This window comes from Odontesthes bonariensis, chromosome 16 (genome assembly GCF_027942865.1).
Source record: "Odontesthes bonariensis isolate fOdoBon6 chromosome 16, fOdoBon6.hap1, whole genome shotgun sequence".
Taxonomy (NCBI): Eukaryota; Metazoa; Chordata; class Actinopteri; order Atheriniformes; family Atherinopsidae; genus Odontesthes; species Odontesthes bonariensis.
Window position 1 is genome coordinate 10,409,933 of NC_134521.1, and position 23,745 is coordinate 10,433,677.

General features: G+C 42.1%; 2 protein-coding genes and 1 long non-coding RNA gene across 4 annotated transcripts in view; 1 reads left to right on the top strand and 2 right to left on the bottom strand.

Annotated features, from left to right (window-relative positions):
* LOC142402213 (calpain-5-like) overlaps positions 1-489 on the bottom strand; it is an 18,141-nt gene extending 17,652 nt beyond the window's left edge. Inside the window, exon 1 of the mRNA XM_075487773.1 lies at positions 285-489. The gene's annotated coding sequence lies outside the window, so the exon portion shown is untranslated. The remainder of the gene's footprint in view (positions 1-284) is intronic.
* The window catches only part of LOC142402217 (uncharacterized), a 4,543-nt gene extending 801 nt beyond the window's left edge, over positions 1-3,742 (top strand). Inside the window, exons 2-5 of the long non-coding RNA XR_012773315.1 lie at positions 428-584; positions 692-904; positions 2,264-2,342; positions 2,463-3,742. This is a non-coding gene — a long non-coding RNA (uncharacterized LOC142402217). The remainder of the gene's footprint in view (positions 1-427; positions 585-691; positions 905-2,263; positions 2,343-2,462) is intronic.
* The window catches only part of LOC142402216 (neuronal migration protein doublecortin-like), a 26,698-nt gene continuing 6,301 nt past the window's right edge, over positions 3,349-23,745 (bottom strand). Inside the window, exons 3-7 of one of the 2 annotated variants that reach the window (XM_075487779.1) lie at positions 20,440-20,780; positions 11,627-11,747; positions 9,414-9,503; positions 6,334-6,431; positions 3,349-6,199 (exon numbers count right to left, since the gene is read on the bottom strand). In XM_075487779.1, coding sequence (XP_075343894.1) covers positions 6,143-6,199; positions 6,334-6,431; positions 9,414-9,503; positions 11,627-11,747; positions 20,440-20,780 — 707 coding nt within the window. In that variant the 3' untranslated portion in view covers positions 3,349-6,142. The remainder of the gene's footprint in view (positions 6,200-6,333; positions 6,432-9,413; positions 9,504-11,626; positions 11,748-20,439; positions 20,781-23,745) is intronic. The other variant, XM_075487780.1, reaches the window with a different exon arrangement.

Consider the following 23,745-nt stretch of genomic DNA (forward strand, 5'->3'; position numbering starts at 1 on the left):
GATAACATTCCCCAAATTTCCAGCATACATGCTCTTACATGACAGTGATGTTAGAGGCTGTTTATAGTGTTCTGATCTACCTGCTCATAGGAAGGTTTATGCTTACCAGAAGCTGAGAAATCACAACATTAAATGACCACAGAGAGCAGGAGTGTTGCTTATAAAACTAATGAGGTCATTGTCATTAAGTTATTGTAAATTCACAAGGAAATGAAACCAAAGTGAAGCAACACGTGTCTGAATGTTACAAGCAAAGATCATGAAATGTTAAAGGCAGCACTCACCTGGCAAGATGTCTCAACTCTGTAGGGATGAGCTCAAACTCATTCAAAGTCCTGTTAAGCTCGTGTAAAGTGTGTGAAAATGATCCACAGCGTGTTCACCACACTTTTGCTCAGAGCCAAATGCCGTTTCTCCTGTGTCACAGCTCGGCTGCGAGGGCTTCCCCAAACATCAACACACAGACACGGCCCTAAAAACCGGTCTGACGAGCTGGTCCCTGCAGCAGGAGGTGTTGTGCAGAGGCTGATATGGTCACTGCAGGCAGGGAGGGAAGGGGAGGCTGAAACTGAACACCTTCAGAGGTGAAACAAGTTAAAAACCTGTCCTTCCTGCCCACATTTCTTTTGTCACCATGAAAACTGAAATTTAATGCTCACATTGTGTCACTTTGTCATGTTTGCACCAGCAGTCCATCACACTGAATGCATACAGCTAATAAGGCACATCCTCTCAAAGTCAGTGAACTGTGGGAAGAAGAGGAGTTGGCAAGCACTCAGAGGTCTGGGCTTAGCTGTTGGAGAACACAGAAGCACAACACTAACAGAACCTCAGCTAACTCCTGCGTGAAAGACAAACCAGAGAACCGAGGAAGAATGTTTTTAGAGAGCCAACAATGATCCAGGTAAATCCACGCAGGAGTTAAGCAGAAGCAAAAACATGAGAAAAAGTGAGTTTCAGCTGTACAGTATGAGACAGCAGCATTCCCTGCAACAGGAAGGCTTAATGCAACATTTTCCTGAGTCACTGAACTGCTGTGTGAAGTGTCTGATGGTGCATGAGGTCACCACTATTAAGAATGTTTCCTGCTTTGATCAGTTCGTCAGAAAACCGCCCGCCTGTTAGAGGGTCCTCTATTTTGGAACATTTTTTATCATGTTTTTCTTTTGTGGTTCTTGGTTTGGTCCATTAAATCTGAATTTCTACTTGGAAAATACAACTAAGAAGCCATTAAAAACTGGAACAGGTTGCAGGGCTTGGTCAAAGGGTGCTGCTTAATTACTGAGTAATTTGATGGGCCTGATTAGATGCGGGGATTTAAAAGGGCCCGGTCCATTGTGGACGAACCCAGCCGAGGTCTTGCTGCTCCTGTCTGACAGCCGACGCCTTCTTCTGACACACAGACTGCCATCAGCCTCTTAGATATCAGACGTATTCTGTTTGTTTTCAGCTGCTTGCTGAGCATCAAACTGCCTCCTGAAGATAATAAGACATCTTTGACTTTTACTTTACAACTTAAGTCAGATGTCAGTCAGCACACTGTGTTATTAAGAGTTATTGTATATAAGTGGCTTAATTTAATGACTTATTATATTGAAAAACCAGTGGTGTATATCAGCTGCTGCGTTTGAATCTGATGGGAACAAAATGAAACACCTGACATCGATGTGAACTAATATAGATATTAAAACTTCACAAATATGATCTTCTGTGTCAGATTTCCTTAGACTCATTATTGAAGCTGTTCTCAGTACTTTGAATATAAGCTCCCCCCCCCATGATGCTACCTCCTCCAAAAATACTCTATTTTACACAAGTATATCAGTTTATATGGTCGTATCATTTGTTTATAAAAGGCCGAATAAGCTACTTAAATGGAGATTTCTTTCTTTCTTTGTTCAGACTGAGCAATTTAAGCAATGCAGACAATAACCAGACCTCTTGAGATCAGCAGTTACAGAAGATGACTTTTCACAGCTGATGTTTATAACATCTCGACTTTTCTACAAACAGTCGAAGGACTTTACGTCATCCTGGAATACTTGGCAAACAAAGAACGACATTCTTCATAGAGTTAAACATTCACAAAGTCATTTTTAATAGTAGAGATTTTAGTGGAGCACCCCTTCAACTCTTTCTTGGGTCTTTAGGAGAAGTGGCAAGTTGCAGCACATGCACACTACAGCCAGCAGGGGGCACAACGTCCATACACTTACACTTTATAAACAGCGTCTTTGGTAAAGCAGCATCTTTATATTCCCAGGTCCTGCAGCAGAGAGCTCACAGATACGATGCAACAGAACTCAGAGGAGGAGACTTCCCACAACAGAAACAATGAAAAGGTGTTTTTATGCTGCAGAGAGGAAGTGCTGCCATGAATCACACATGGATTCATTTGTATTCAATACGTTTTTCAAGGTTACTGTAAAATAATGATGAAGTGTTTTGTGCTTTTTGCTCAGTTGTACCGACTCATAGCTGGTGAGAAGGTGGTCAGCAGCACCGGAGCACCCCAGGGGACTGTAATCTTCCCACTTCTCTTCCCTTTGTACACCTCAGAGTCCCGTCTTCTCCAGAAATACTCGGATGACTGTGCAGTTTAGGACTACCGGGAATACACACAGACAGCGGAGCCTTACATCATGACCATGCTGGCAGTGACGCACAGCAAGATGGGTGGTTTTCTTCCGTTGAGACATTGGAGACAAAGTAAAGTCCCTGTGAAAATTCCACTGAACAGCGTCGGTTTAAGCTGCTTTTAAATGTTCCAGGTTTGAGTCATCTTAGATGGTGAGAACTTGCTCTTTTGTGCTCACCCTGAGTTGTCGTCAGCTCCCCTGTCAGACATCCAGCAGCCTACTGTTCATAATCCTAATTTAATTATCAAAAACTCTCAGGGGCCGACTCCTGTGGCTCCAACCGTTCCACACTTGTAAAAGGCAGAAACTGGCCTCTTCAACTTCACACCCATTTATGGACCACATTCAGCTACTTGAACCATTTTAACCAATTAGGAATTATTTATAGCAACTCCAAACATTTAGGTTCTTCACAATCTATTTATCCATCATTGGCATATAGTTTCTTCTCTCCAAAATGAGGATTTTCTAATCATTTTAACCTGCCATAACTTTTAAGCAACCCATTTATCAGCTTCTTGAACCACAAATGTGATGAATAAGCAGTTCTCTGCTTTATTCATCCTTTATTCTCTTTGTTTTTGGTCCCAATATTTCTTTCGGAACCAATTTAAGACTCTTTACTCGCTTAGATTAGTCATTCTGGTCGGATCTGCTGGTGTAGAGGACAATCTTTAAGTGGATAACACAATAAACTCAAGATCAGAGGTGAAATACAATTGTTTAATTGCAAAAGGATACCGGTTAATACACTGAATGAAGCACTAAAACAAGCCACTGTGACATTGCAAAAATTCCACTAAAAAGGACATCGTAAATTTCAGAGAAATAAAAAGTCATTCATTCGATTAGAAAGGCATACAAATGAAAGAAGACAGGACGGAGGGGCGTATTTACACCGTGACAAAGTATCCTGTATCTCTACAAAACAAAGTGTGTGTGTTGGGGAGCCTCATCGTTCAGGACATTAAAAAAATGTATTACAAACAGCCATTAACAAAGAGCAAACCTTTAAGGACCCATTTCATGTTTGTTTTTCTTATCAAAAGACGGTAATCTAAAAGAAAGGTGATGAATCGCACCATCCATCATATGTGGCGGCAGCAGGGGTACACAAGACAACCAACGTTTCCTGTTTTATATACTGCAGCACTAATAAGCTGTAGATTTATTTTTTTTTTAAACGACATTATAAGTGTGTAAGGTTTTACAGAAGTGGCTGTTTGAAAGACAGAAAATGGATTTTTTTTTTCTTCCCTCTACAAAATGGTGGGTTAAGTGTCCCTGCTGCTGTGCTGGTGTAACAGCGACCCCTGCTGGATAAGGATGGAGCTCACAGCACCAGATCATTTGTGATGGGTTGTCTTGAGCATGAAGTGGCTGAGCGAACACAGCTGTTCAAAGCGAGGGGGCACACCTCATCATTCTAAAAGACGCACAACTTTCACACCGACACTTCATCACAATGGAATAACTGCATGAATATTTCACTTGGAGCTTCTTTCTAGTCATGCTAGACAAGTTATCGGGTTCAAAAAGGCCATTCCTACAGAAAAAAAAACAATCCAAATGCATAGATCTTAATTTAAAGAACGCCACATGTGCAGCGTCGTATCAGTACATTGGGAAATTAATTGTGGTCACGCATCGTAATGCTGGCAAGTAGACGGTAAAGTGTCTGAATAAATAGCTCCCTGCTATGTGCTTCAGTGTCAAATTCAGAGACTTCTCAGGGTCGAATCCCTGAGAAAAAAAAAAAAAAAAAGAAAAATCTGAGAAAACTCCCATCAGTAGATTCGTTAGAGACACGATGCAAGTCGTGAGGCTAGAAAAAAGGAATACAAGGATTACAAAGTTGCACAGAAGCTTGGAAAAAAAAAAAAAAGTGTTTAGAGCTTGTGTTTTAAAAGTAGTTCAACTATAAAAGAATATAAATTAATAAACTTTATAAAAATTTAAAACCCACACATAGATTTAGGCAAAAGTTAAGTTTTCATCACCACCCCCCCATATCGCAAAACTATGCCAAGCCATGCAAAAGAGGAGAAATCCCACTACTGTTTATCGCCATGACAACTAACCGTCTCAGATGAAGATGATTTAATCTCGATATTAGCTTGATGGTAAAAGTGACATGCATAAAACTCCATGTGTGCCTCGTCCAGAATGTTCATAACTAATACAATTTACACCCCCACCCCCACCCCACCCTCTTAACGTCATTCTTGGTCAAAAACATACTTTGGCTTTGAGAAACTAATCTCATAGACTATAAAGTATCACCACAAGTTGTGGTGACATCACCACCGATAATGGATAGAAGGGAGTTGGTGAAAAATGGGCTTAAAAGGGAGTCGATAAAAAACTGTATACTGAATATGTGTTGCTTTAGTTTTTTAAAACAAAAAGGGCCTATTTGTTTTTCCTTTGGTTGCCTTCTTTTTTTTGCTTTTTTTTGCACCGTTAAGTCCTTCAGTTCAGCTTTTTACAAGACAAAAAGTTTCATTATGATTCATCGACATCATGCACTGCAGTTTATGAAAACACGGAGGGTATGTGCCACCGATAGCCTACTGTTGATGTGGAGGGTCAAAGCAGAGGAAACGCCAACAGAAAGAGTCGTGGGATGCTTTTCTTCAAAAATAATTTCCTGGAATCTGAGACAAGATCAATGCCGATTATTTCTACCACATGGACTAAAAGGTCTGTAAGGATATTTTTGACAGGCAGTTTTATGCAATACTCCTGTGACTAATAATGCTCCTCAGTCAGATGCTGCATCCCACACATCCTAACCCTTTAGAGGCTTCATTTGGCATTTTCCTTTTACTTTGACCGTACCCTGTATCATGTTGAGCAAATGTTAGACATTGTAGTGACATTATGGAAGCACAGCAATGGACACTGAGCAGAGATGTTGGGAGTGGAAGGCCATACACAGTATTTACAGCGGGTTAGAAAGACTTAATGTGGCTTAGTAGACTTCCCCTCACAAAGAACCATTACCTTTCACACCTTTAACTACCGGGCAGAAGGACAGTAGGACATGGAGGAACTTCACAAATACGGTAAGTGATAAAAAAGTTGAGTCAGTTTGGCTAAAGCCCCTAAAAATATCCATTTGCTGCTTGGAATTCTGTGAGTGAAATATCAAATTGAGAGTGCATGCTTTATCAAAATGTTTTAAACAAAAGTGTTTTTTCCCCATGAAATCTTTATCGGTGAACTGTGCACCCTATTTAGAAAAAAAAAAAAAAAAAAAGAACGTCCATCCTCCACATAGAAACACATCTGAACATCAGTGAGATAGTTAAGGTGGTTGAAGCAGAATTCAAAACCGTTCGTGTTATTCTCAAGCAGCAAATGGTGTCAAGGCCTTAAAAAGAGATAAAGAGTGGATCTCCTCAAGAGGTGGCACCTAGACCGAAGGAGGAAAGCAGGAGAGGTGTAAAACCTCCGTGTTTCAGGCCAGGAGGGAGCCTGGCCGCAGGGTGGGGAGGAGCCTACATCGACTCGCCGAGAGAGTCGTCATCATCCAGAGATAAGGGCAGGTAGAGATCCTGCAAACACAGAGCAGCTCGGTTACATCTGCAAACTCACACTCAGGAGGATAAAACTGTTGGGAGAAGAAAGAAAAAAAGAAAAGAAAAGACAAGGGGCAACAAGTTCAGAGCAGGAAGAAAGGTTTGGGTACCTTCTGCTTGCTGTTCAGGCCTGGGCTGGTAGGGGTGGAGGTGGGGGAATGCTTGGAAATTGGGGTGGAGAGCTGGCTGCTGGAGCCGGTCCCGTTGGCTGAGGTTGCAAGCAGAGCGGAGGAGACAAAACAGGGATGAGGAAGGAGGAGGGAAACAGGAGTGAAAGAGGTAAACAGGAGTGTGGATTAGACGGTGTGCAACTCTGTAAAACTGGGGCCTTCCTTGGCTCCAGCGCAGAGGCAACACTGTTAGTCCGAGGTCTACGAGGCTGATGAATTCTGTTTTTGTTAGATGACATTTTATTCACTGGCTCTGCATCTAGCCACGTTGCTAGGATTCCCTCTGTGTGGAACATTGTGTTTACATCTTAGAGCAGTGTGAGCTGATGTAGCTGTGTGCCTTAAGTGGTTTAAAAGAGTTTTTTGTCTATATGAGATGAAAGGAATTCTGAAGACTATAAACCAGATGGCCAGTGTAAAGTTTAAGCCAATGAGAGTAAAATAAAAGTGGATAAAGCTTCACTGTTACATCACTGACCAGATAAAAAAGGGAAATACAGGCCTTTCCAACACTTTAAAACTCACCCTAAAACAGAGAAATCAACAAGCCCCATTTTCTGGGAATCTTAAGATCAGTCAAATAAAATATAAACGGTGCAGCCAGTGTTTAAAAGTCCAAAAACTCAGCCGTAGAGGAGCCACAGTCACCGTTTCTCTAGAAATCAAAGAAATTCCTCACGTTGTTGTCTCGAACTTACTGTAGAGTTGGAATAAGCACCTGAAAAGTACAGCGTTTCATGGCAAACAAACACTAAGAAGCTGGTTTACGTCATTTGATGTCAGAGGCTGAAGAAGATGCTAACAGGCTAATTGCTCTTTAAATTTTAGGCTTATTTAAGTTTAAATAAATCTCATGGGAAACTCAGATTATATTCACCTAAATAGCAATTCTAACACTCAATGTAGACGATCTTCCAGATTTGTGTCCTTACTTTCTAAATATGCTCTAAATGTGTTAAATTCATTTCTTTTTTATTAATTAAAAGCTGGTTGGAAAAGATGCAGCTTTAGACGGACCCGTAGCACAGCTGAATAAAGGCATATTAATACACAAAAACTCAGGAAATAAGATTCTGAATTATTGATCACGCATCAGTATTATTTATTAAGCGGCAGCAGGTAAACACGGGCGTGTCGCACACATTTCCTGTGCTGCGACCCCTTTATCTCCCTGCTGACCTCTCGGCTTCCACAGAGGTAGTTAACGCTCAACAAACAGGCGCCTCTCCGGTATATTTGGCTGACCTTCTGCTGCCTTAGAGGCCAGGAGCCTCCTCCATAATCAGTGATCAAATTCATGAAAAACTAAAGATGCCAGGAGACTACCCAGCCTGTTGTGTGCTGTTCCAAAGTTGCATTACATGTGAACTGTGCCCTACTGTGCATGTAGGACACAGTTCACGTGTAATCACCAGATCTGAGAGCATCATCCCTCTTCATTTACCCCTGCTGGGTCTTTTTCGGCTAATTTTAGCCTCCTCATCTTCTCACTCCAGCGTCCTCCTGCCTGTGACCCGGAAATCACAAATAAGATAAGTGAAGGATGTCCTAAAATGCGAGGAGATTGAGGAGAAAGGAGGCATGTCGGAGGACGTGTGAGCGAGGAAACACCCGACACTGCATTTTAATTTGCACCTGCGACATCTGAAGAGGGCATGGCACAGATGTGAGGCTCTTCTAACAGAAGTAATCAAAGTGGCAGGCTTCAATCAACCAATGATGAGCCATTGCAGCTGGGTCCCATGGCAGATTTAGTCCATTCTGGTTTAAAATGACGCATTGAAGCAAAATCTCTGGTGGGAGAAACTAAGAAGCAAAGAGGTGTCGAGTGGGGGAATATCGAGTGGGCGCATTCAGGGAAATGGAATTAGAGGGATGGTCCTGCTGCGTCTCGTCCTCCATGTTCAAAGCTGTTGTGAAAACAGAAGTTTCTTTTTCCCTTCGCTGTGTAAACTCAGATAAGCAATCCAATCACGGCACGGTTTTTTTTCCAAGCCGTTTTAAAAATATGTAGAAAAGATATTTTAAAGCATCGGCGGAATCTCAAACGGTTTCGTCGACTCCTGGATATTATCAAATGTTAAACAGCCCGATTGTTAAACACCGAACCCCAGATTACTATCCATAATCAAACGAAGGCTTGATTTGAACCGTCTCCATTTGTCAGAGAGAAAGGTTTTCATGTGTTTTACTGAGACCACGCAGGGATAATATGAAAATATGGAAAATATGGCCGACTTTAAGCAACACGTGTTAACTTCAGTCAGACTAACTGTGTGAACTTCTCCCATTTTTCAAACATGTTGGTTTATTTTCTACCATTTGTTACTTTTGTGGTGATTTCATAGTGACCTCTTGTGTTAGAATTTACCCCCGTTTTTATTTGGGGCAGATGCAGTAACTTGCCAGATCTTCCTTTTTATGGATGTCGTTGTTTTGACTGGTGAAGCTGAGCTGGTGAGTTCAGATATCTTTATAAAAAAATGATTAAAACTTGCGTTAAATACCATAAATATGTTTATGTATGCAGATTATACAGTGGATAATATGTCCGTGTAATTAATGTTGTGCTTTTGTTTTATACTTGTGTCATTTTCAGTTGATTACCTGGCAAACGGCACGGTTACTGTATAGGTGCTAGTCAGCATAGCATGTAAAGCATAAATGCTTATACAAACATAAACCACGAAAAATATAGTGATCGGAGGTCTGAGCTCGAGTGTGACACCGTTTCATGAGTTCAGAAAAACCCTTTACGGTGGGAGTTATTAGATTAAAGTAGTTAGTTTAATAAAACCGGACACTAACCTCTAACAAAACAAAAAACTGTCATTTTCCTTTAGCTCGTCGGGTAGCCACCCTCCATCATACATTATTGATCCTAAAAGACAACCATCCCCCCTCAGGTTAAAGGTCGAGTTGGGCTGCATCCCTCTGCCGTCATCTTTCTGTTGTACTTTAGTTGGTTCACAGCAACACAAGGAGAGGCAACAAAGTAGGTTAATCGACAACAGACTCACTTGATTCGGCAGGAGACTTGCTGCGCTTGATCGGACCAGGACTCTTTACTAAGCCACGCTGGGCTTTGGGGGCCTTCATCACCCTGCATTCTGTAGAAAAATGCACAAAGAAAGTTAGAAATCGTAAAAACCTCTTTTTCTACAAACTGCAAATGTCAAATCATGTCAATTACGAGTGAAACATTGATCAGGAAGTCTGACTACAGAACGCAGTGTGGCAAAGCTCCATATAAAAGGAACAAGGCAAGATAAGAACAGGACTTTTCTGTGTGTTGCACATTCTGGGTCAGCGTATTAATCAGAGTCGACAGACTCCAGACACTGCAGCTCCTCCCTCTGCATCTTCCCTTCTGTTTGTACCGTCAGGCTCTCTCCTGCCTCCCCATCCCTCCCCCCTCTGCCTCTTTAGATGCTAATTATACTTTCTGTCCTCCCTCCATCTCCTGGGATCGCACCATTTCCCTCTCGTCTCTATAACCTTCACACACTGATAGATACGGACGTACAGTCTCGCGCCATTGTTTGCATGTTATGCCACCGCCGCTCCTTTGACGACACTCGAGTCTGGCAGTCTATCCGGTCTACTCTGTGGCCTGGAAATAGCCAGCAGATTCTTTCTTGCCCTCAAATAACACTTTAAATCTGAAACAAACTTCAGAGCAAGGAAGATATCGATGTTTTTCTCCATCCAGACAGAAGAACCACAGTGAAAACGTCTTTTTTCTGTCCATGTAAAATCTCAACTCCTTAAAAACACACCATGGGTTTATGTTTCAACTCATCTTTCACACACTTTGAATTTGACCACAGCTCAGCCAGATCAATGCGTGTTGCAGATAAAGCTTCACCGTTACATCACTGACCAGATAAAGGGAAACACAGGCCCTTCCAACACTTTAAAACTCACCCTAAAACAGAGAAATCAACAAGCCCCATTTTCTGGGAATCTTAAGATCAGTCAAGTAAAATATAAACGGTGCAGCCAGTGTTTAAAAGTCCAAACACTCAGCTGTAGAGGAGCCACAGTCACCGTTTCTCTAGAAATCAAAGAAATTCCTCACGTTGTTTTGTCTAGGACTTACTGTAGAGTTGGAATAAGCACCTGAAAAGTACTGCGTTTCATGGCAAACAAACACTAACAGAAGCTGGTTTACGTCATTTGATGTCAGAGGCTGAAGAAGATGCTAACAGGCTAACTGCTCTTTAAATTTTAGGCTTATTTAAGTTTAAAGACACTCATGGGAATCCCAGATTATATTCACCCAAATAGCAATTCTAACACTCAATTTAGAAAATCTTCCAGATTTGTGTCCTTACTTTCTAAATTTGCTCTAAATGGGTGAATTTTTTTTTTTTTTATTAATTAAAAGCTGGTTGGAAAAGATTCAGCTTTAGACAGACCTGTAGCACAGTTGAATAAAGGCATATTAATACACAAAAACTCAGGAAATAAGATTCTGAATTATTGATCACGCATCATACACAGTCGAACCGACGTCCATTTGATGTACCGCAGGTAAAAGCTCCGTCCTCAGTTACACCGAGTCCAGCTGAGAGATGTGGGGATGCTCCAGACTCAGACATTTCATTTGGCAAAGGCCCCCGAGGTTATTACAGACTGAATGAAACAATTTAGCTTCGGTCCATGGGGGAGCATGCAGAAGGGGAAAGGATGCACATCATTATAAAGTTACTGGCATCCCCGTGGCAAAGACAAAGAACAGAGGGGACGTAATGACGACTCGGCCCTGCTTCAATGCCGTGTTCGGACTGAAAGACGTAGAAAATACTGCGTGTTTTTAAAGAGAGGACTTTCGATGAAAGTGGGTTGTTAAAAATAGGTTTATAGGGAGCTGGGAGACTCAGGGAGTGGGCCAGCTTTACAATTCCTCTCCCCGACTTCTCAGCAGTATCAGCACCAACAGATCAGCTGGCCTAAACCTGTAACTGGACAGATTAATGGCTCTTCCACTTCCACCTTCTTCTTTCCCTGCTGCCGGCTGCTGATAACAGACTTCTAACTCCATCTTTCACAGCTTCTTTTGTCCGCCTCTCTTCGTGCACAGGTACATTTTCCTGTCACTCAGTCTTATACATCAACATTTGAGCCGTTCAAAAGCGCTCCTTTATGCTCAGTTTCTCAGACGTCAGGATAAATTACTGGATCTACAGCAGCGGTGTTGTACTTAATGTTTACTTTGTAAATGACTGACCAATACTGTCAAGCCCACCATTCTCATCCAGAGAGAAGTCATCCTGTGCATAGCGGAATTTCTCTGGTCCACATGCGATGAAGACGTCGTCGTCGCCAAAGAAATCTTGAAGGCAGGTTACCTGAGAAGACAAAACACTTCAATTCAATGTGACATCATACTGCTGCAATAAGACAGGATTCAGGCATTAATGATCTCGCCTCTCATTTACTTTCAAAAGGCATTACATCAAATAGAGAATCAGATCAAATCAAGTTGGATTTGGAATGTACTCTTCCTACATTTCCAAAAGTAAATCAAATCAAATTTATTTATGTAGCACATTTCATGTACAAACAGTTCAAAGTGCTTCACATAAAATAAAAGCATTGCAGCAGGGAGTGGAAGAAGCATTAAAAATACATAAAATAATATAAAGAGAAACAAATAAAATCATTTAAATGAATTTAAAATCAGGCAACAGTCTAGATAATTTAAAAGATATTTCATGCATAGACACATGAGAAAAGAAATGTTTTTAACCTGGATTTAAAAATGTCTCCATTTGGTGAAAGTTGAATCTCCACTGGCAGTTTGTTCCACTTATTTGCAGCATAACAGCTAAATGCTGCTTCTCCATGTTTAGTCTGGACTCTGGACTGGACCAGCTGACCTGAGTCCTTGGATCTAAGAGCTCTGCTGGGTTTATATTCTCTGAACAGATCACAGATTGTAAACCATCAGCAGGCTTTTAAAATCTATTCTGTGACTGACTGGAAGCCAGAGTAAAGATTTTAAAACTGGTGTGATGTGTTAACATCTCTTAGTCCGGGTTAAAACTCTAGCAGCAGCGTTCTGGATGAGCTGCAGATGTTTAATGCTCTTTTTGGGAAGTCCAGTTAAAAGAGCGTTACAGTAATCGAGTCTGCTGGAGATGAATGCATGGATGAAAGCAAACGAAGAGTGCCCTGTGCTAAATTCAAGCATCAGGATCATCTTGATGCTAGAATTTTGCACAATTTCAAAATCAACACGCTAAACATCTGTAATATTTAACCATTCTCATCGGAAATGTCAAGACTTTACAAGCACAACACTTGATTTGACAGCTCTGACCATTTATCCTCTATTTTAAGCTTTCTATTAATTATCTAAATCGAACATTTATTTAATTATTTGAAACGTTTCAACCCTTAGCCAAAAAGGACAGTCACCATAGAACGGCGTTTTATCACTTTAGCATGTTCAACCATTTATTCTTTTAATTGTTGTTCCAGTTCTTTGGATCATAGCTGTAAACTAAATTGAGACTTTTTCGGCTCACTTGGCACGTTTTTAAACACTATTGTGATCAAATTAGATAGGTTTCCCCCACATACCCTTTAAAGTATAAGCAGCCTGACCCTAGTTTGGAATCACTGAAATACCAATAAGAAATTTGTATAAGAACCATGAATTTCTGTATAAAACTTAAAAATCCATTCAACATCTGCCGTGTCGTGAGCATATCCTCCAAAACATTACATCTGGAATATCCTCAGATAAATATCAAAGAGAACTCGACAAATAATATCCTCCAAAACCTGAGATTGATTACATTTAAAAGAAATTAAATCATTATGTCCTTAATGCTTAGGGTCTAAAGCTTCAGTGTTGGAGCAAGCTGCCACCATTTACTCATCCTGAAAACATGCCTTTAGCTGCCGTAGGCTCATGCAACAAAACACACACACAAAAGACACAGAAAAGGCAGAACAATGCTACATTTTCAATCCAATGTTTAAACGAGTTGACTTCCTTCCACAGGGTCTTTTCACTCCGTAGCAGCTGTTGAAACAATATGGGCAACCAAGTAGACAGATGTCTTCTGGCCACACCTTCTCCTCCGCTCTCCATTATACAACTCAGACGTGCCTATTAAAGCCATTCAGGCTGAAAGCTGCTTCGCTCCTTCTGCTGCAGCATCTAAGTCAGATATCCAGCTCGCCTTTCAACACCTGTTGAAATGTGTTCCTTCGCATCGACTCCTGTGATAAAGACTTGTACGGTACAGAGCTATTACTGTAACCAAACCACTGCTGGTCCGACAGAGGTCCACAGCCAGATAGATAACTCTTGCGTTGGGACACATGCCAGTGCAGTCAATATGCATCACGGTTTCCTTTGTGATGCACATCCAAACTATGAGCTGCAGATAATTTGAGAGCACCCCACCCCAGGCAGCTGCCATGTTGGTTCTCAATCCTGCTGGACGGGCTAAAAGTGTGCGGTGGTGACTCGCTGGCGTGGCATCCAACAGCTGTACCCTGAAGACTCTTTACCCTACAAAACTCCCTGAACACAGGCCTGAGAGCTCCACTGAGGAGCTGAGATTTTACTTTGTCTCCAGGGATCAAAATCTAATTGGTCCCCCCCCCCCCCGGAAGCCTAATTCACAGGCAATACGTTCGGGTATTCTTGCGTTTGCCATCATGAGATTAGATACATGTTCCTGTCATTGGGTTAAACTGTTGTGCAGTAACGAGGGCACCTGGCAGTTAATCATAAGCAATGGGAAGTGCTCTTTTCCCTCCAGGGCCAGCGGGTGGAGAGGAGACAGAAATGGGCTGGGATGGAGCAGGAGGGCAGACAGTAGTTCATGTTTTAATAGCTTTAAGTACAGAGCAGATTAAAGGTATTAAGTGTTTATCTAGCAGACTGCTACCTTAATCTTTATAAACCAGATCGCTAATCAAAGTTAGGAGTCTGGATGAGCTGCACACACACAACTGCTGCAACATATGAGTCGGTCAAACAGTTATTGTAAAACCTAAACACAGGCAGTAAACTTCAAGACAAAGATGACGTGCAGGTTTAAACATTGAGAAGGTCTGAGCGTCAGTATCGTTGCAAAAAGAAACTTGTTCACTTCCAAATCCAAACTTTCTCCCATGACACCGAGATTTAAGCTTCTCTGGTTGTTACAACAAAATATTATCTGCCAAGAGCCTCATTCAGAAGCTAAAAGATGGCGTGTTCGGCGTGCTGAGCTAGTTCCCCCCCGTGCACAGAGGCCAGGGACCCGGGTTTGAGTCCCAGTCTGGGGCTCTTTGCTGCAGTTTTCCCCCTCTCTGCCTACTTTCTGCCACTCATGCCAATTAAACTGTACCAGGTTTCTGCAGGTTTCCTTCCAATTTTTTTTTTTAACACCTATTCAGTGGCAGGATGTTCATCAATTAGCCTACTAATAATGAATTATGGGAGGCAATATATTTATCATCTAATATTTATATGTAAATAAAATATATAATACTCACAAGAGTTCCTGATTATTTATTTATAGACTAAATCCATCCTCCTCTCTTTATGATAATCCACAGACATGTAGGGAGGCAGCGCAGCCAAGAGAAATGTAACAAAAAAGAGAGAATAGACTATTTGAAGTAAATTCATATGAATATATGTGATGAATGGCAGTGGTCCTAGCATTGAGCCCTCAGACAGTCCTACACTAATAGGTCTGAATAACTTTTAACATTGTAGGATTCACTGTGTCACAAGCTTCATGTAAACCTAGAAAAAAGGGCTGCAAAGTGTTGCTTGTTGTCCAAGGATTCTATTAATTCATTCTTAGGCCAGAAATATACCTGTTTTTGCTCATGGATACACATGTTTATCCCGGCTGCCTCTTTGTTTGGAGCATTCCTTGTGCGCATCCTCAACAATTAGCGCTTGCAAAGCTCATTTTAAAAAAGGTTTTCAAGTTAAAAAAAAAAAAAAAAAGGTGTAATTTCAGTTATTTTGTTAAACAAATTAACCCGGTAGCTGCACTACCCAAAATTTTATTTAACCCGTTAGCGGTTAAAAAAAAAGCGCTTTGATTGTTCAACTAGACAAGAAAAACACTATAAAAGTAAAGTGCATTTACATGTTATCAATCTCTTGATTGATGACGTCGGCAGGCATTGTTTTGTTGCCTCTCCTGTGGGATTCTCCAGCATGGATCAATAGAAACAGTAACCAATCATCAGTGAGGTTTGGCCTGTCTTCAGTTGGCAGACATGTTGTGGGGAAACAGCTTGGCTTTGCATTCAGCTGGATGAAATGTAAAATGTCAGAGTCCCCTTTGAAACACGGCGGGGGTGAAGAAAACAGCAAGCCAGCTTGGGAAAATTTGGATGTAGCGTAAGAAGCATCCTCTCTCGATCTGTAAAGGTCGGCTTTATCCACCGAGCAATGGCATCCGTGAGAAGGCCGATATGAGAAGTCCTGATGCCTTTAAACTTTAAGATGATCAAAATACGCCTAATCTGTGTATTGCCTCTGCACTAAACTGCAGAGGCAATACACAGATTAGGCGTATTAGTGTATGTATTTGGGTCTTTCAGAAGGCAGAGAAAAACTGGCTCTTTTCAGACTCCAGGAGCCAACCAGCCAATGTCCCAACAAGCCTATCCCTAATCTGTGCCTCACCAGCTGTCAGAACCACATGACCCCTTTTAAAAAAAAAAAAAAAAAAAAAAAAAAAAAACACCACGCCAACCCACCAGCAGCTATATATGCTGCGATACCCCAGCTAAATTATTCAGAGTTGAGTTGCTTCGGCCAGACTCTGGGTCATCACACACAGGCCCACAGGTGTTTCATCAGGGTGATGCAACACTGTCCCTTAAACATGTAAAACCTGAGTATAAAACCTGAGTATAGTATGATTCTGTAAGAGTGAGCTTGTTGAACCATGAGTTGGTTTAACCATCAAACCACAAGGTTACAAACACTAACATACAGCTCAGAAAGATGCTGGTTCTTGGGAATCATCACTGGTATTCAACGCTGCCCTTCAGCACCGATGTAATATAATGCGTTTCCTTTTTGTTACTCTGAGCACAGAGCATTTTAAATACAACCTGAGCTACAGTAGGAGGTGTTGTACCATGTAGTCCCAGCATTAAAAAGGAAAGCGATGAAAAAAAAAAAGAGCTAGTTAAGATCCTGCTTTGCAGCCAACAGGGATACACCCACACTGCTCTGTTCACTGTAGAAACACAGACTCCATCAACAGAAGTGATGTGCACCGCACGGAATATTCCTCCAGGAACAGCAACGTCTCCACGCTCTTCATTTCAACTAAAGGTTTCGTGTATTTTAAAAGAAAAAAAAAAAAAAATCTGCTTTTGTAGCAATATTTCTATTTATGGATAGAATATCAGGACAAAAAAAATAAAAAAAGTTGCATGTGTGACTCATCCATAACCTCCGTACAGCAGCAGAGCATTTATGCATCTGGGGCACAGATCACCCACTTAGACAGCGATATCTGCAGAGTCATGGCGAGCAGCTGGTGCCTGGTGCTGGTTTAACCCCCCCTCCCTCCCCAACACCAAGGAAGCAAGCTTTCCATTTGGCTGACTGATGTGGCCTCAGCTTCACTGAATGGTGCTTCCTCCAGGTCAGGCTCACTGGTTGATGTGGTGTTCAGGGACTCAGGCAGTAAGGATCTCATGCAGGCTTCCATGCCCTCATGAGATGCTTCATCATGGGGGGACCACACCCCTCTGAGAGACTGATCGTCTGCCTCCTTTTTCAGCGTCTCTGTGTGCATGTGTGGACGTGCACGTGTGTGGGCGTGCATATGTGAGTCAGATGCGGAGGCAGTGGGCTCTTGACAGATAAGGAACAGGGGGCAGGGCAGGTAAGACTCTGTAAAAAGCACACTCAGCGCATTACAAGTCATTGTCACAAACCGAATACATCACGGTGGAGCTTATTGCCATGACAACCGCTTCTGCAGCATGGCAAGGAGCAGGCAGACTGCAAAAGCCCTGATAACAGGGGGGGGGGAAATGAGGCTTTTCTTGTCAGTTAACGGATGTATTTTAGACTGAACCTACATGCAGGTTTCCTTCTTTACTGAAGAAGTTGTATCCACTGTTATTAACGCTGAATCTGAACCTTTTGTTCTGGAAAGAACAGCGTGACCTTGTGTCTGAAGGATACACGAGCACTTATTTTACCTCCCAAGGCTTTGTCCTGATAAACAGCATCTACTTTAAAACCAGCGTCTGATGCAGCACACATTCCTTAACTTCCACATGTTCCACTAATGATATTAGATTTTCCTCCATTAGGAGAAAAACCCTTTTTCGAAGTGCAATTTACATGAACAAGAAAGAAAAGCTGAGCTATTCTCCCCCTGCAGCCACCTCAATCAAGGAGGAATAAGTACAAAAACGGCTGAGCAATTAAAGAAGAAGCCTTTTAAAAGGCAGGAAGAGCAGATTCTGCAGCTTTCTAAAGACTCGGGGAATAATTACTCCCATTAGCGAAAATAAAACGATCCCAATTTGCTGTAAGAATGGATATCCTGAATCGAGGGGCCCCACCCTTCTCCCACCGAACTGAAACCACGAGAGGAAAACGGGAACGATTTTGTTCACAACTCTGGCTGAGAGAGGAGGGTTTGCCTGCCTATGCGGCACCGAGAAGAGCAGCACGCATGAAAAGTAGCCATTTTAGAAATCCTAGAAAGTCAATTCTGACACAGCTTATCACCATTTTATCTCTGTGACAAACAGATCCCAAACCCCTCCCTCCCCCACACCCGAGCTACATCCCATAATGCTTCAGATTCACATCCAGTGGTGGAATGCACACAGGTAAAAAAAAAAAAAAAAAAAAATGATTTTTTTTTTTTTTTTTTCCTCCTTTTAAACACCAAAGGCTTTGCATTGATAGTAAACTCTCCCACTCACTACAGGATGTGCTATCTGACAGACCAGTCCACACCAGCTGGGCTCTCTTTGTGCCTGGGATGTGGTCTCCTAGCAACCAGTCCCAGCAGCTATCACAGCAGAATGAGGAAGAGGAGGATCGGCAAAAAAAGAGTCGGGGAGGGGCAGGCACTGCATCAATATTGCTTCTACCATATCACCTCCACCACAGAGCAGCTGCAGTGTGCCTCTGCACACAAAGACGCCACAATATTGTTCCGGGATATTTTTCTTACATTTCTGTGCATTGCAGTGAAACCAGGAGTCAGCGTGAGTCAGGAAACGATCTATCTCCAACACACAGTGACGACTTCTCACTCAACGTGCTCCAAGACGAGCATTTGTAATGTGGTGACGATTAAATTTCCTTTGTGGAATCTCTTCATTAAAAATGCATGACCAAAAGACAAAAAAAAAAAAAAAGAATAGAAAATAGCACAACATGACATGAAGAGATTACTACCTGAAATCAAGGATTTTGGAAGAAAAACCAATTTTAAGACCACGGGGCAAGCAGACTGCCCCCTCGGGAGAGGGCATTAAAATCAAATTCTCCCCCATCTATCATTTCAGATTACCTCCCCTCCTCCCAGACACATGCGCTTCCAGCATTAATAAAAAAGAAACATTAAGTAGCACAACACCTAAAAGGATCGGGTTCTCCCCGATGCTTGAGCGTTTAACCGGATCAAAGAAGAACAGATGTCCACATCTGCCACCAGCGCTTCATCCCAGCCTCTCTTCATTTGTTCGTGATTGATTCACAATAGTCAGGAGAACTTATCTACAAGACTTCATCTAACGAGGCAACAAGAATTCATTAAAAGGTTACTGCTGCACAGGAAAGTATCAGGAGATTCTGACGCTGCACCTCCCAGACCTTCCACAGCCTTCCCGCCGGGTGACCCCGCTCGATGGCTGCCGTTGTGCTTTGAGACTACCGTAAGAAATTGTGAACATGAATAAATCATCACGTTGTTTTAGCTGTGTGCTAAATAAACAATAGCTTTCCCAAGGGGATGATTTTCATGCAAAGTTAAAGCCATGCGCCTCTACTGGATGGGGATCATTTGTAAATTCAGCTGAAACTAAAGAGTCTCACAGTAGCCGTGTCTGAGCTCGGTGAACTTTTAGCAGCAGAAATTAGCTGCCTTGACAGAAGCCGAATGCCGGCTCCAACAGTCTGCATTTAACTGTGTTAAAAGCAAGTCGCGTCCAAAGTTAAAGGTTCGATTCATCCATTTTCTCTCCAAATATGACCATCGGCGCTGTCTGTACAATGCAGGGACCAATCATGTAGTATTCCTTATTTCTAAGACATTTTGCCCTTTATTCTTTGGCTTCTGCTTCACTGAACAACAAATGTTTGTACTTTAAACCTCGACGGTAGAAAAGTTAAAGTGTGTAAAACCTCAGTGTGTAAAACCTTCACACCGACAGAGCAGCTGCTCTGAATTCTCACATTTTTTTTTACTAAATCTCAGGAGTAACAAAAGCAGACAAAACAATCTCCCACAACAAAGCGGGGCAGTGAAAAGAAGATTTCATTTCCCAGGACTTTTGAGGCCTTTAATGACCAAAGGAATCAGACAAACCAATGGCACTAACTCCACAACAAAGACTGCCGGAGAGGACACTGATGGCCTGAACCACATGACAGGAGAAGAAGTCAGACTAAAGACATACCACATCCCTGTTGACTGAGGTCAGAAGCAAACAGTAGTTGTTCTGTGGGGGTTTCATCTCTATTTTTTTTTTAAATAATTTCCATGCGAATAACTTTGTCTCGGCCTTCATCGCGATGATACCTGCCTGTGTGTACTGTTTAATGAATGGCAAACTGTTCTCGGCCCAACCACACAGTTTCCTGTTGTGCAGCCATGTTTACATACCTCACTATAACATCTTTATTCCACTTTATTCCTCTTAAACAAATTCATGCAGAAAAAGCCAACAGGAGCTCGATGCATTTGAATTTTGGTAGGTCATAGTTTCCATATGCACATCATGACACAGATCATTCAGATTTGGAGCAGCACACGTGGTCCGACGCCTTTCAGCTGATATTTCGGGCTTTGGACTTACCTGCTTGCCATCAAGAGTGTAGATCCTCTTGACCACGCCACTCTCCAGCTTAATGGCCTCCGTGATGTCCGTGAGCACCTGCTCGAAGGAGTGCGCCGTTTTCTTGTTGAGCAGGACGCGGACGGCTTTGCGGGGTTTCACGCCGCTGCGCATCACCGTGACGAGCTTGGGTCGGATAAAGTCCTTTCCCTCTCTGGACTCGCCGGCAGCCTTGGCAGCGAAGGACTGCATGTTCTTCTGGCTGGCCGAGGCCTTTACATTCACAGACCAGTTCGGGTTGACGTTCTTTGTGTAGTCGACTTTCTTGTAGAAGTTCTCCGATGCACAAACATAGCTTTCCCCTGTGGAGGCAACAAAATTGGGTTAGTGCGCTTTATTCCACTTAGCTATTCGACACCGGAGAGTCTCAGAGTGCCTGTCCGCTCTGCAACAAACTACGATGACCAGTGGGAGAAATTGTGGGGATACTATCACATCCTTTAATTCAATGGGCTAACATTCGTTTCACCATGATGAAACCAGCTTTTACTGCCGTTGGTGTCAGTTTTGTCTGCTGAAGTTTTGAAGTGCACCAGCAGATTTCTCCGAACCCACTGATCCCCTTCATACTGGAGGTAGCAGCAGGAGCACCGAGAGGACTCAAAACTGAAACTACTGCGCTCCTCTCTGTTGGTTAGATACAAGGAAAAAGAAAGAAACTGTGTGAACTCAAATGAATATTAAGTTTCCTTCTGATGACGGAACTAGTTTGTAAGATGTGCCAGACTTGCACATTGTACCCATGTTCTTGAACCCCAAAGAAAAAGGGTAACTTATACATTAAATGTGTAAGGAGTCATGTATATCACTGACTTTTGCTGCATTCAGTTATACATTTACCATTTTTTTTACCTGTATATTAACACGCTTCCATTTATTCATCCTGTTGACGCATTTAGTCGTTGAGCAAGTCCAGCTTGGATTTTCCCTGCTTTCATTTTTGGTTCGTTTTTTTTTAAAGTAATTAAAAAATGTGCAACTTCAAGTTTAAGTATAACTTGGTTTCCTTTTAGAGGAAGGTACATTTGGCTTTAAAACTTGCAGGCCCTACACCTTCCTCTCTGCTGTGCTTCAGCCGCTGCCTGGAAGCTCTCCACTGCTGTGGAGGCTGAACTGTATTCACAGAAACCCAGATGGTTTTCCTTACTGTCCATGATATGGACACGCCTTAAATTAGCCAGCACATTCACGTCTAACATGCTAGCATGTACAGAGAGAGGAGGGGACGGCGGGACACCCCCATTGGACCAGTGACACTCAGAACACCTATGTGCATGAGATAGCTGGTTCAGGACCACGTTTTCAACAATCATTGTACTTTTCTGTTGAGAATGGACTGGAAACAGGCCAGTTACCAGCTGCAGAAGTGAGACTGACCGACACCAGAGACCCATCCTGGATCTGACTAGCTGTCGTCACTTGGACACAGAGTGTTCCTGCAAACCACATTAGGAGCAAGCCCGACTTTCCTGCAGAACCGTCAGAGCGCTGGGACGTTTTCAGTGAGGCTCGTCTCTCATTTGTACAGCTGCATCTGTTAAAAAGGTCACGGTGCAAACAGGTTTTGGAAGGATATAAACTCAATGTTGCATTTAAGATTTGCTTAAATCGAGTTGCTGCATTCACTCAATAGTTAAAACCCATTTGATTAAAGATTTTGTTGCCGTTTGACAGAATAATTTTGAGGCTTCTTTCAGTATTTGACCGTTGCCATCAGTTTTACGTGGACTATGGCTTCAGGATGCAAACAGCTACATTTGGATTAATCAGTTGATTGCTGCTCATTTCAGCATTTCAATAGCTCATTTTGATTGACATAACCTTAGATTTGGATTATTAAAACGATCGTCCAGCTAACAGACAATGAGCTGTTGTATGAAACTGGAATTTCTTCTCACTTTTACCAACAATCCTTTAAATATCCATGTCTAATACATACACCCCCCCACATAACACCTGCATGTCTTGAAGGGATGAAAAGAAACTTCAAGATTCTCCCATGAGACCACAGTCCTAGTTGTTGAACAATATCTGCTTTCCAACGTGCACCGACAGTAAAAGCAGCACAGCAGAGACATCCTCACGCTGTCAGAGATTCAGTTTAAAGCATCTAACATCGGCTTTCTTACATTTACACAATGAGAACAAGAACAATCAGCACGCAGCCTGAAGGCTGTTCTGACAACAGCTGCCTTGTTAGATTCAAGACTTTGGTCATGAAGACATACTCCACTGACTGAAGTCATTATTTCAGTGAATTAAAACATCCAACATTCAGATTGTAAATTGAATCTTTATAAACATTTTTGTTGTTATTACTTCAGTAATCATTCGCATTCATCATGTTTTATCTGCAGGCTGCGCCGGTTCTGTGCTGACAGGTAGATGCTGAAGACAAAGGCAGCAGGAGGACGGAAGGAAAGAAAGAGTAATACTGGCAAGAAAGGACATCCAGACGGCAACAATTAAGCCAAATGTGAAGAAATTACAGCAAAGACAAAAAAAAAGCAGCACAAAACTGGATTACACTGTGAGGAGGTGATTGAGCGATTAATTACAGAGGAAGCACAAAGAAATGCCCCCTCCCACCAACCACGGTGCTCAGTGCTGCCCCGAACCCACCCACCCGCACTCCCATCTTTCCTAAGCAGCTCAAGAAGCGGAGACGATCAGCTCGTTTTAGACGAGTTAAGCTGAAGTTTATCTAGTTTGTCCAGCTCATCCCACAAAATTAATTCTTTACAGATCACGTAAACTAATGAGCAGTTTTCTAAATAAATATTTCTGCTCTCATAAAAGCTTTTCAGCTCTTATTTAGCTTTTCTAATAAAAGCTTAATTTCCCTGCATATGAGTAATAGTTCCACTGAAACATGACGTTTCTACATGCAGGTCCATATAAAGGTTTCTGATGCTTCTCAAAAACCACAAATCATCTCCGACAACTTTCACAGCTTGAATTTGGGCCAAAGAAATCCATTTTTCTTCCAACTTGCTGTCTGATGCCAAATATAGGCCACAACAGCGCATGGCTGCTTCTCATGGGGCTCAATCCATCATTTAAACCACTGCATCCATCGGTCGATAAGATACCCAAGCAGTAAGAGAGCGAAAATTATCTGGGTGTAAAAGATCTCAGAGAGTTGAATCAAAACAAATGTTTTTCACTTTGAATAAAAAATAAAGCCAAAAGGTTTAGTTTCAGTTGATTTCCTTTAAAAGAATAAGTGGTCATTTCAACTGATCAGTGCTCCACGCTGAGGAATAA